The sequence below is a fragment of the Struthio camelus genome, chromosome 6 (genome assembly GCF_040807025.1).
Source record: "Struthio camelus isolate bStrCam1 chromosome 6, bStrCam1.hap1, whole genome shotgun sequence".
In the NCBI taxonomy this organism is placed as follows: Eukaryota; Metazoa; Chordata; class Aves; order Struthioniformes; family Struthionidae; genus Struthio; species Struthio camelus.
Genome location: NC_090947.1, coordinates 20304010 through 20317202, shown reverse-complemented (window position 1 = coordinate 20317202; position 13193 = coordinate 20304010). Strand labels below are relative to the sequence as shown.

General features: G+C 37.9%; 1 protein-coding gene across 5 annotated transcripts in view; it reads left to right on the top strand.

Moving 5' to 3' along the window:
- Positions 1 to 13193, top strand: part of AGPS (alkylglycerone phosphate synthase) — a 101220-nt gene that overhangs the window by 65281 nt on the left and 22746 nt on the right. For all 5 annotated transcript variants that reach the window (XM_009672641.2, XM_009672648.2, XM_068948436.1 and 2 more), the window contains 5 exons: positions 991 to 1071; positions 4844 to 4969; positions 7060 to 7168; positions 7594 to 7721; positions 12152 to 12203. In XM_009672641.2, the coding sequence (XP_009670936.1) occupies positions 991 to 1071; positions 4844 to 4969; positions 7060 to 7168; positions 7594 to 7721; positions 12152 to 12203 (496 nt within the window). The remainder of the gene's footprint in view (positions 1 to 990; positions 1072 to 4843; positions 4970 to 7059; positions 7169 to 7593; positions 7722 to 12151; positions 12204 to 13193) is intronic.

Here is a 13193-nt window from a genome sequence, read left to right as displayed (position 1 = left end):
TGGTCCTTCACAGATGTTAATTCCTTGTTGAAACCGAACCAAATGAACTTCATTCTGGAAGACAGACACTTGATACAAATACTAATTACTTTTACTTGACATGACATTGTAGAAATGAAATTAATATGAATTTAATATTCACACTTTCTTTGTTCCAGAATTTGCAAAGGGATTGTTAACTACATGTTGCCTCTGTCCATTAATGACTTTAAGTTATCTTAATACTGCTTTGTCTGACCTCTGTCCCAGATAATAGCTCTGCAATCCTTATTGACACTGAAAAGTGGAAGTTGAATCTTCTGTGATGTCCTTAGTATAAAGAGAGCTAAAACTGGACTTTTTTCCTTCACATGGATTGCTCTTTTGACAATGATGCTTAGTGTAGCATGTGATTCATATTATTTGCTGCTTTTTCTGTTTATTAGAATGTACTGGTGGACAGTGAGTGTCACCATCAGGCAAAAGGAAATAGTCTTTTCAGGTATTTTAAAATTCTGAAGTACCTAAACTACAGCATGTCAGAGGAGGCATCTTGCCTCTAGTTTAGCATCAACATCCAAGCTGAGGTGGATTATTGGCTTCTCTCTATTTAACCCATGAAGTATATTCAGGAATACTTTTCTTGGTGCACACTTAACGTCCAGATGTTTGAATTCAGGCGCCTTAAATTGTTTTACTTGTGAAAAATCACTCTTTCATTTCTATAAGAACTTTGACTTATTTTCTTCTGGCCTTTCTGCATAGCTTCTCTAAGCATTCCCAGTGTAAATTATGACTAAGTCTAATGTTGTTTATATCCACTTATAATAGTGACTATACATATTGTAACCTGTTGTGTAGCTGTATGAGCGGATGAGGGAGCTCAGCTTCCACTGCTGTTGCAAGCACAATTGTATTAAATTTAATGAGCAGGTGTAGTGGTCATAGTGTTATGGAAGCAAGTAAACAAATCTTTAGCACTGATTCTTAATTTTGATTGTTTTTCAACAGAATCGGATTCTCTGGATAGATGAGAAGAACTTAACAGCTTGCGTAGAAGCTGGCATTGTTGGACAAGATTTGGAAAAACGGGTATTTTAAACTTGTCACGCAGTGTTTCTTCATATCATCCTTAAAGTTGCTTCTCATATCTTGTCTAAATCATTGAATTGTGACTTAATTCTTGTGTATTTTCTTGCAGGCTCTAGTCTACTAGGCATTAGATAACATGGTTATGGACTATATCAGACTGGATGCTGTATTTGAGATATATATATACACACACTTACGTTTTTGAATCAAAACTATTGTTAGCTCCGTCCACGGAACATATGTGCAGTAATAAGTTGACAGTTCATAGGACGCAATACTGTGCTTCCTCTTGCTGATCTTAGCTATGCCTTTTTTGTGATTACAAGGCGTAATGCTTTACCAGATAGTTACAGACCAGGGAAAGTATGAGTTTTCATTTTATGGTGCATGTTTTAGATATTTTGGCCAGAGGTATTTTCCTCAGAAAGGCTGGGGCGTATAGCAGTATAGCAGACTTAATGCTGCTTAAAGTTCTAGAGGAGAGCTGAGGGAAGGATGTAGAGTAGTCCAAAACATGGATCCAATGGAAAATTAGTCATTTCTAAGTGATCTTTAGGTACTCTCAATTGGTTTATCAGACAAGTCACAGCACTGTCTCAGGGTCTTTCTCAGAGTTCCTCTATAATCAAGCAAGCTGCAGATGTTTGCTATTCTTCAGGATGCACCATTCTGTTCATAAAACCTGTTGGATTCTAGGACTTGCCTTTTTTGGCCGCTGTATGTCATCTAAACTTTTTGAAGTACCTACAAATATTTACAAATATGCCAAAATTTGCTTAAAGTTTCTTTTGAACAGCTGTTTTTTCACCCCCCCCCCTCCCTTTTTTGGTGGGGGGAAGGGAGGAAGACTTGTCAGGCTTTACCAACAGAGCAGTTTATGATGAGAAAAACGGCCTTTCATGCCTCTTATTTTATATTCTCTTTTATAGTTCAATGCAGTATTTTAACCTTGCCAAACTAGTTTCTTTTAAAAGGTTAGAATTAAAATGCAAGTAGTATATTCCCTTAATTTTAAATGAAGTTCTTTTCCTAGGGTGGTAGTTTCTGGTATTTCACTACTATTCTATCACTTAGAGTAAGGCGCAATGCTCCTTTGCCTATTATGGCTCTTCAAAGTTGAAATACTACTGTTGTGGTTCTTTAATTTGAATCTGCTTTTTGATCGGGAAACTAAACTGTTTTCAGTCAGGCTTCCCTCAGCTATGTAAAAGGGTACTGGCTGTCAATTTGTTTCATATTGAATATGAACTTGTGTTCATACAAAGGTTTTAGCATACGGAATGACTGAGTACCCTAGGAGCTTCAATGCGACCCCCTCAATGAGTGATGAATACAGGGTTGGAACATCTATCTACTTTAAAGTGTGCCTATATTTAGAGGTTGTTATGCATATTTGAATTACAAAACTTTTAATGAGTGGGATGTGATGACTAGGACTGCTAGTTGTACTTGTTCTGTCTAGTATAATCCAGGCATAACTATGACTAGTAGTGTAGTTTTTGCCAGTGCAAACTTCAACTGAAATACAGGTGGAACTGGGAATACATAGTTGGACACTGCAAAAAGAAAACTACCCAAAAGTTTTTTTGATTTGGCTTGTAACTTGCTAGCCTTAAGCTTTGAGTTGTAGAATGGGAGGCTGTCAGTGCACAGAAGGATTTCTCGCAAGAGGGTGGCATGAGTAAGATAAGTAGGGTAGAAAGCCCAACGTCACTGGAGTAAAGGTGAGTACTTGTGAACATGTGACAAATACAGCTAGAAGAAATGGGCAAGACTTGAAGGGAAGACATCGGATTCTGGAGGCTTGAGGAAAAATGGAATTGTCGTGAGTTTCCACTAGAGTAACAGTCAAAATGGAAAAGGCTTTTTCAGAAAAACTTAATGTTGCAGTAGTAAACAAAAAGTGAACTTAAGAATAGAATGAATTTTTTTTAAATCTGGGCTATATTAGCAGCAGTAGCAAGGGATCTTAGTTTGGTTCTTCACTATGTACCAGGAGACAGTACAAACATGAAATGTTGATGAGCATGCAAGGAAAGGAATCCAGTTCTGTTGCCGTAAGTGGAAAGTCCAGTTTAAGTGGCTTTACCAGCATTACCTAGGATACTTTGCCATAAGGTTTGTCTTCCTCTCTATTCCTTGTTGTTCTTTGCGTGCTTAAGTTAACCACTATGCTATCTGATTTACAGATATTCTAAGCTTTTTAACAGTAACTAAAATCAAGAACTGTACTCTAAGGAAATAAGACTGAGAACTTGATTTTTGACGAGTTTGGCCATAAAAGTTGTAACGGGACATTCAGTTAGTGTATGCTTCACACGTTTGTCCATCTAGCTACTGATTGCAGCGTGATTAAGACACCGTTTTGTGATATGAGAAGATTCATAACTCCAGATGCTACAGCGATGAACTCTGAAAGGCTGCTGAAGTGGCTTGTTCTTATGCCAGAGCAGAACATGAAAAAAATAGGTGGTAAATAAAGGCTAGAGGTGAAGAAAGGGTGATGAAGATGGAACAATATTTGCTGTTTCTGTAGTGAACATTATCCATCAGATTATGATTCTGTAGGGAAAAGCTACTATGTGCTCATGCTTTCTGGATGATCTTGCTATGCTGGCAATCTCTTGTATTTGGAAAGTACATGGCATAGTTCCTTTCCTGTCCTGTAAGTGATCTTGCCATTTGCAAACTCCATTGGGAGTTTGGACCAACTGCATTGTACGTGCATAGTTAAGTTTTCGAAAGTATTGCCTTTTGCTGTGCTTGTCCTTACACAACTTGTGCAAATTGGTAAGTTGTGACAAGCAAAACCTCTTGTTATGAGGAATGAGGAGAGTTCAGGCTTCAACCCTTTCCTAATATCTGACCAATAAGGATCTAAAGCCACAATCTCTGGTAAGAGAAAGGGCCGTCAACTGGGTGAATCGCTGGACATTACACAGAAGTGACTTTGAATCACTGAAGCTAGAACCATTTTAGACATGGATCATTAGCTATGTTCTTCTGTATATGTTGTACCTATATCTACCTAGACTATAACAGTTAGTGCATTTGAGACCACCAGTCTGCACTAATACAGTTATTCAATGCCAGACTGCTGGATCTCTATTTTTGTTGGACTGCTTTGGTGTTGCAATTCTAAGGGCATTCAGTAAACCTCAGGTGCTGTGCAGATGGCAAAGCCAAGCTAATACAGAAAAATGAGAAACAAGTGACTATTTAATGTACAGGAATGCATGATCTGCATAACAAATAGCTGACAGCATTGCATACAGGAAGCCCAGCCAGATGGCTGTATATTAAAACACATCACTCCTTGAGAGAATTAAGTACAGGCAATTTGGTCACGTTTTCTGTAAACATGCTGCGTATCACATTAGGATAGAAAGCACAAGAGATTAAATGCCTTATTTATTGGCAACGTTTGTATAAAGTTGGCAGTTACTTATTTTTTCCATATGCGTTTGAATCGTACCTTCTTAAAAACAATAGCGGTTTTGGTTTTAAAATGTGGGGGAGGAGTATTATCAGTTGATATATAGTGCAGCATATGCACAGTAAGAGCAGAATCAATTTGCATTGCGCTTAACTGTGCTTAACTAATCAAAGCACAACTGATAAATTTGTGACTGAATAGTGAGGGGTGTGTGTGTGTGTGTGTTCAGGATACTTGTTTGTATTTTAAAAAAAAAATCCCTAAACTAAACTATTGAGCCTTGGGGTACTGAGCAAACGCAGGCTCTGTGTGGAATATGTTGTTTCCTTTCTCCAGCTTGCTGAAAGCGGCTTCTGTACAGGCCATGAGCCAGATTCCATGGAATTCAGTTCCCTAGGAGGATGGGTAGCAACACGAGCATCAGGCATGAAAAAAAACATCTATGGAAACATTGAAGACCTGGTAAATATTTCCAATGCTTGTTCTAATAAATCTATTGATTGCTTGAAGGTTTAACTTTTCTAATGACTAATAGTGAGGGAAAAGGGAGGGTGAATTGCAGTTCTATTATCAAGTGATATGGTCTTGGCATCAAATTTTGTCTGAGATACTTGTTTGCTTGCTTTTTTTATTGGTACTGATAATTGTTCTTGCTGATCTGAAGAACTGGTTTGTTTCGTTTTTTTAGTACTCAGTGGCTAGCTTAAGCAATTGTTTCCTTCTCTTGACTCTGCCATCCTTCACCATTTAGTGCTGTCTGTGACTGATCCTGCCTTAACTTGTGATTAGTCTATTTTTAGGGTGGTTTCAAAGTACAGTCTTATCTGTGTGTTCTTGAAGTTGTCTGGTTGGATCAGCTCATTCTGCCGGCAAGCTAGTTCTTTCCACCTTCCTCCCCTCACTGAGCTATTAGCTTTTCAAATCAGCAAGCCGATCTGATTAACCCTGTGGGCACACACTTGCTAAATTGTATGCTACCACATGGTATGCAGCAGTGATGAGGAAAGAAGCAAGGGAAGGGAAATGGCAGTAGTCTGCCCTTAAATCCCTTTTAAGCATTAAAATATTGGGACAAGTAATCTTTAAGCATATTTTTTATTTTTAAAAACTACCTTTTTGTGTTCTAATGAATAAAAGCAAAGCACATCACTGTTCAGACTTTGCCTTATTTTTTTGGCTTAATCTTCTTAGCCTTTTCTAATTGTCCATTAGGTTGAAGAACCCTTCCACACCCATGACTCTTTTTCATTCCTTTCTCTTCCCATGGCATGCTGAGGCACTGTGTTGTTATCAGCTCGGGCTTTCTTATCAGCTCATAGTTCAAATGTGTCTTTCTGTGTACGGACATAACATTTTCCTGTCAGTAAGCTTGGCAGGAACTAAATTGTATTCAGTAGGTGTGACTTGAACAAAAACTACTTGCACTTAAAGTATCATCTGTGCCTACTCCTGAAGTGTAACTGTGTAGTGGAGTTTTGCTGGTCTTAAGAGACGTGAGGCAGGAGGCTTTTCTGTCATGAGACTAAACTTCAAGCTAAAACTTAGCTTCTGAAACTGTCATTGGGAGAAAATATATTCAGAAGTTGATTCAGAGCAGTTCATGAGTCTCTTAATGCCCCAGTGAGAAAGGGGAAGTGTTTACCTTCTAGGGGAAAACTTTTTATCTAGAAATGAGCTGTTATATAAGCTGCTTAAAATCCACCTTCTTATTATGGAATCAGCAGTTCATAAAATGCATTTAACAAATTTCTTGAGTAACTCGGAACAAGATGAAAATGATTTAGCTACCTGTGCTTGAAAGTTTTAAAGCCGTTAGTGGAAATTCAGTAACTTCAGTAAAGCCTTCAAATGGAGCAAAGTATATCCTTCCTTGCTATGAAAAAATTGAATGCAGTGTGAAAAATATGAATGCTCTGTATTGGAAGTTCATGAATAAAGCTGGAAGCAACAAACCTGGAATGAAATATTTAAACCTTCTAGCCTTACGTATGTGTTGGGCTTATGGCAAACTTAATATTGATAATCCATTTCACAAAGCTGTCTTCTCTCTTTCCTCCTGTAGAAATATCTTTCTGTAGCAACTGATGTCTGAATCAGACTTGCGTTCTCTATCAAGCAGCAGTTTTAAAGTATAACTTAGGCAAGAAAGTGTGTTCCTTCTGCTTCAAAATCCCTTTTTTCCTCTGAAGCACTATGCATATCCTAGATTCAAATCCTAGTATACAAAGAGGCACTGTCTACACGGAGAGAAACAAAGCAGCTCTGACTATCTCTGTGGTCAACCGTTTGTTCCTATTTCCCTAACCATTAATGAAATAATCTGTGTTGGCAAATTATATTGCATTAGAAATAACGGTTGTTAACATTAGCAGTTCTCTGGTTATCCCACAAGTTCTTGGGGCAGCCTACGGAACACTTAAAGCCTACAAAGCTGAACTACATCAAGCTTAACATGCATTTTGTAATAAATGAGTATTCTCGTGTAAAAAAATAAAAATAAAAATCTTTGCTTAATGCTAGAATGTATAGTCACTGTATATTGTTTTAAACAGGTGATTCATATAAGAATGGTAACTCCTAGAGGAATAGTAGAAAAAAACTGTCAAGTACCTCGCATGTCAACAGGACCTGACATCCATCACTTCATTATGGGATCTGAAGGTATAAGCACAGTAATACTATATAACTGCATCTTAATTCAGCTTCTGTAATGACTTTGATATGAGTACATGCAACACTGGATTTCAGTGTGTTTATGGGTGACATTCTACAGGCATAGATTTCTTGTGTTGTGATAACACATTGAGACCTTAATTAGGGCCTTGAAGTTATGCAACTCTGAACAGATCTATGGAGTTACCCTATATTTCTAGTAACAAACCCTGTGATTTAGAGGGTAGCTGGTAAGATTTTTTACTATGTAAATTGTCAGGGATAAGTAATCTAGCAGTTCAGTTATAAATTAGAAGCCCTCAAAATTCAGATTAACTTATAACTTCTTGGTAAACAGTTGCTGTGAAGTTGGGTAACTTCTGAGACGAGTGTCTTCCAGCACTTTATTGTCTACTTTTTCTTTTTCCCTGAAGGAACTCTTGGAGTGGTTACTGAAGTTACAATAAAGATTCGCCCAGTCCCTGAGTACCAGAAGTATGGCTCTGTGGTCTTCCCCAACTTTGAAAGAGGGGTGGCCTGCTTAAGAGAAGTGGCAAAGCAGGTAAAGAGAAGCTATGTGTTGACTTTGTGCAAGTACGCTGATTCTGGTCTTGTCCTGAGTCTAGCGCTAGGGATATGCTGATGCTCCGGTCTGCCACCTTCTAGCAATTGGTAAACGAAGATCTGAGATCATGTGGAAGTCAATAAGTGTGTATGGTCTGTGAGGCTCCCCAAAATGATCCATCTGAGGAATGAGCAGGTTCTGCATTTAGACAGCTACTGAGCCGAATGATGGATGTGCCTTTTGATGGCTTGTTCAGTGGGAGTTATTAGCATATCCCAGAGCAGAATTTGGCTTTCTCTCCATCGGTGGAGAGTTTTGTCCTCAGATTCCTTCAGGAATATGTAGAAGGGAGCAGTGTTTATTTGTATGTTGCAACTTAATTTCTGTAAAGAGTAGCGAGATTTATGGGTCCGAAGTGATATAGGAACAAAAGTCATGCAATGGAAGGATATAGCCTATGCTTACAGGAATAGAAAACATTTATTGCAGACCAGTGACCTGTTCAGATGAGCTGCATGTTTTCAGTTGAGATTGTGCTTGCACCGCAGTGTTTAAATAGAACCTTCTTAATAGTGTGGTCAAACAATAGGAGAAGAGGCTTCAGGTGGTGAAACTTGGCTGTAAGTGTCCAATATGTCCTAATGCTTTTTCTCATGGCTCTGCTTCCAAGCAAATATTGCAATGTATAGTCACTTTCTTCATGATCTTAGACTAACTTTTTCTTAGCTGTGTATAAAACGTACCAAATCACTTCTGGGCATACTAGAATACACCTTGAATTGGGGAAGGCATTTCAGAATGTTTTAATTATTGCCAAACTAAATACAGCTTTATGCTTTTTCCAGTGATGGATCTAAATTAAAGATTTAATGTTCCAAGCCAGATGTTCAAACTGGTATGTGAATGATATGTATGCTGGTCAGCAGCACTTGCCAATTCTTCTGTCACATACTTCCACTGTTGGTGCTTGTCCTTCCTCTTAATGGTACCTAAGCGGACTGGGAACACTTAATTATATGGCCAGCCAACAGTTTAAGTCAATTTAAGGAGCTACTGTCTTTTATCCCCCTATGGGCTTAAAGGGAAGAAAAAGGCAGTATTCATCACTTACGTTCCTTTCGTAAACTTCTGTTGCTGTTTCATAATCAACTTAATCCTAGACTACTTACTCCTTTCTCTGTGCCCGCTCACATCAATCGTGGGAGTAATTACAATGATCTTTATCTGAAAAGCTATGGTTTGTCTGTATTGGTCCACTTTAATGTAAGAGTAACCAACCTGCACGTTGTAGGTTATCGGTCCCATAAAAACTCATCCCACCTATTCTGTCAACCTGCCTGGCCAGCTATTTTCTTAATTCTCCTTTCTTGTGCCCTTTTTTGTCATGTGACCAAATATGCATAAGCATGTGATGGGGGTGAATATGTCAAATCAAGTGACAGAGGAGTGCTTCTGTGCCATGTGACTGGATGAAGACTTGCTCAAATTTCAGGCAATCTGTCATGTTTTTGTTGGTTGCGCATCTTAGTATATAACTGGACATGACAATCTCAGACTACGTGATGTAGCATGTATACATATGTATGACCTGTTAGCCTAATGAAAGGTAGCTGTTCTTACTGGTTTCCAGGCTTCTGTGCAATGCAGAATCCAGATTGGACCCAGATGCGGGTTTTAATCACCATCTAATGACAGAACATAATCACTTTTCACTGATTTTGAATCAATGTATTTTTGACATAGCAACATAAAATTGATCTCTGGCAAGCAACTTGATTAACTTATCTTCACTGTTTTTCTGAATTGCCATAATATACCGAATACTTGACTTGATCTCTGGATCTTCAGACTATGGCTACCATTGGATTGAGAAATGACAAAATTGAAATCTTTTGAACAATAATGTTATAGATATTCTTACAGTAGTAACTGTATTAGAATGAGAATGTTTCTAGCCTTAAACTATTTTGTGCTTGATTTTATCATCAAAAGGAACAGGAAGTATAGTCATCAAATGCAGACTTGACTTGTCTGACAGGTCTTCTGTTGAAAATGCCTGGAGGGAAAGTCTTCCCAGCCCCTGTCATATAGTAGTTAGCTGAAGCTCTGTCAGAATATATCCCTCTGATATGAGCCATCTTATTTCGTGTAACTGCTTGTCAGTGTATATCTACTCTTTTCATGTCACTGAATCTAATGAGATCTTGCTGTGTTGTGTTCTAAAGGCTATGTATTATGTGGATATTTATGTGTATAAAGGAAGCCTTGCCTTTAATAGCACTACACTAACTGTCTTTCATCACAATTCAGTTATTTTTATATGTAATCCTTCCTTCTGTTTTTGGAACTTTCAAGAGATTTCAGTTATGCTGCTGGCTAATCTCAACCCTTCCTGAAAGACGGAAAAGTTGACGTCTATTCTATTGCCATACGCTAGTACTCAGTTTTTCCTGTATTTGTAGTTAGGGCTAAAAACTTCCCATCTTTACTGTACATTTCTGCCGAGAATGCGAATATTCTTCATTCAGAAGCAAAATCATTACGGAGCGTCCAGCAGTTGATAAACTGGAGGCAGTGACGTTTTCAGCTAGCACAGTTAGGGTAACAGGAGTAGCCTGGGACCTGAATTGCACTTCCCCATAGGTCAGGATAAGTCTAAGTACTGGCTATAGATTAAGACAGGTGTGGTTCCAGGTTGGCAAAATTGCACCTTTCTCCAATGTTGTTGTTAGGGAAAGCTTTCCACGTTTGCTGTCTTACACAAAAAGTTAAGTGCGTCTGCCTTGCTTTAGCAAATCATGCATGTACAAACTACTAGTATTTCACTGCTGTGCTTTGTCTTATGAAAATTGGGAAAAGGCAGCTTGTTGCCTGAGAAGACACTGTATCTACCTCCAACATAGTCAAATATACTGTCCTGATGCAAGGACAGCCTCCTCTGCTTCATCATGGTCTTCAATCTAAATATCACAGTGATGGGATGCATATTAGGACTCCTGTTAGTTTCAAGGTTTCTGTCACAGGTAGTGTCATGTATGCAGAAGACCTTTTTTTTTTTTTTTTTTTTTTTAAATTTTGACTTGCAAGGCACTCTTGCTTTTGTTCAGGTGCTTCTCCTAAAGGTTTTTGGTATATCAACTTCCAGGGTTGTCTGAAGGGTAGTAGCATTTTGGTCAGTGTTTGTAATAACCAGTGGATCCTTGTCTGTATCTTGTGTGGTGGAAGGGGAGTGCAGGTGCTGGCTCTTCAAAGAAACAAGCAAAAAAACCCACACAGAAGTGAAACAAATGTCTGACTTGTAGAAAAATAGGTATGTTGTATCGGCATGGAGTTTCTGATGAAAAGAAAGAACACACTTGATAAGTGCCAGTTGCTTTCCCATGCTAGAGTTAAATTTAGTGGAGCTCTAATTTGTGGTAACTAAATTCAAATGTAAAATCACTTTTGTAGGAAATGCAGTGATTCACATAATTTAGCCTATTTTCAGATACTTAGCATTGAAGTGCTTTGCATAAATTGTGCTGTTGTGTGAGAATTAATTCTCACAGTCGGAATGGGTGAGAGTAGCCTAATTTCTCTTCTGGGGAAAAAAAATTAAATAGCCAACCTAGAGAGAATCCCAAATACCTAGTAACTGTCCTGTAACATGAGTTTTGTTGCTTTGGGGACTCTAATCTTACTGCTTGTTACTTGAATAATATTTTTAGATTATATGGTCTGAACATTCTGAAAATCAGTATAACAATTATCAGGAAGTCGGTAAATCTAAAATCAGTTTTGGTCTGTCTTGTTAGTATTTTTAAGAAAATTGGGCAAGATACTTGATTTTTTTTTTTAAACATAATATCACAAGGAGAGGTACACAAGGTTGAAGATTTTCTTAACTCTGGTTCTTTTTTTCTAACTTCTGTAGGAATATATTTGCAGACTTCATAGTCAATCCAGTGGAAGATTTAAGCATCCTTAGTTCAGGTCACCTTAAGTCTTTTGAGTCCCCAAAGCATCCTCACAAACATCCCTACCCAATATAGACAGAATGATTTCAACAGAAACTGTTCTAGTTGGGATACCTGGTATATCTTCCAAAGAAGACCAGTAGTAGTTTGTGTTGTATCTACAAGCGGGTATATACTGTTAAACCTAAAACCACTTTTAAGCTCAACCAGAGTTGAGCTTAAACTGAAAATTTTCAATGTAGTATGTCTGAACAGGTTTCATGGATGTTGCTCTTCAAGTGAAGAAGAGCAAAAGGTTACCCCTTTTCAATGATGAAAACTAAAATGTTTAATTATGGCCATATGTCTCTGCTACCAAACTTACGATTGTGTTATTTTTAAATGAAAATGTGGTTGTCGTGAGTTTTAGTAAAATTGTGTTTATAATCTGTTTTAATTCTTCCCTTGAATTCCTGTAACTTTGCCCTCAAGAGATGTGCTCCTGCATCAATTCGCCTTGTGGACAATGCACAGTTCCAGTTTGGTAAGTTCATACCTCTTGTCTCAGATGAGCCTCTGTTTCTGGCTCTTTATTTTTTAGTAGCTTAAGTCTGTCTTATCTGGCATTCTTTTTCCTTCAAAAGTAGACAAAAAGCAATGAAGCCCAAGATCATGCTCCAGACAGTGCCGTAATGCTTACTGTCTGGAAAAGTCAGTCTTCCTCTCTGGAAAAGCAAGACTGGATACAACAGTCAGTAAAGAACCATACTCTGCATATAGATACATAAGACTTCTGGGACCTTTCCCTTCTTATCACAATTGTATAAGCCAGTCTCCTGGGACTTTGAAATTCTTGAGGTACTACCTCTGTTTTGCAGTGAAGGAACGGAGATCATATTTTTGTGTTATAGTACTTGAAACACATAGCTGCTAAAAGCACTTATGAGAAATCGGGCATCAGAAAAGGAAAATTCGGTATGTAGTAGTAACAAGCACCTTATTACTTTGAAGGTAAGTTGGTTGGTTCCTTTAAATTTCATAAGTTTGTCAAAAAGTATATAGATTCCTGAGAAGCAATAGTTTATTTTGGAAATGTATATTCATTCTAATGTGCCAATGATTATGCTTGGGTGGGATGGAGTTGAAGACACTTTTGTCAAAAGTGAGCTGTATATTTTTAAAAGAAAAAAGCCTACAGCTTAATTGTATTTGCACGCAGTTGTGGCATTTGCTTTTGTCTAAGTTTCTAAGCCTATATAAATAAAAATCAGCTACTAGAAGAATAGTAAACCCAAAGATTTGGTAAAAGTTTTAACTAGTTTAAATACAGAAGCAGAACAATGTCAGACATACAGAGTGATAGTACTTGAGCCCAGCTTAGGGGAAGCGATCAGGTTAAACTGTAGGAACTTTGACAAAAGTAGTGTTATAGCTCAAGACGCTTCTGAAGAGTCCTTGAAATTCCACTCTGTAAAGAGCTAATAGTTTACAGTATTTCAAGTTCTTGCTGAGACTGTGGTATTTTGATTGTGCC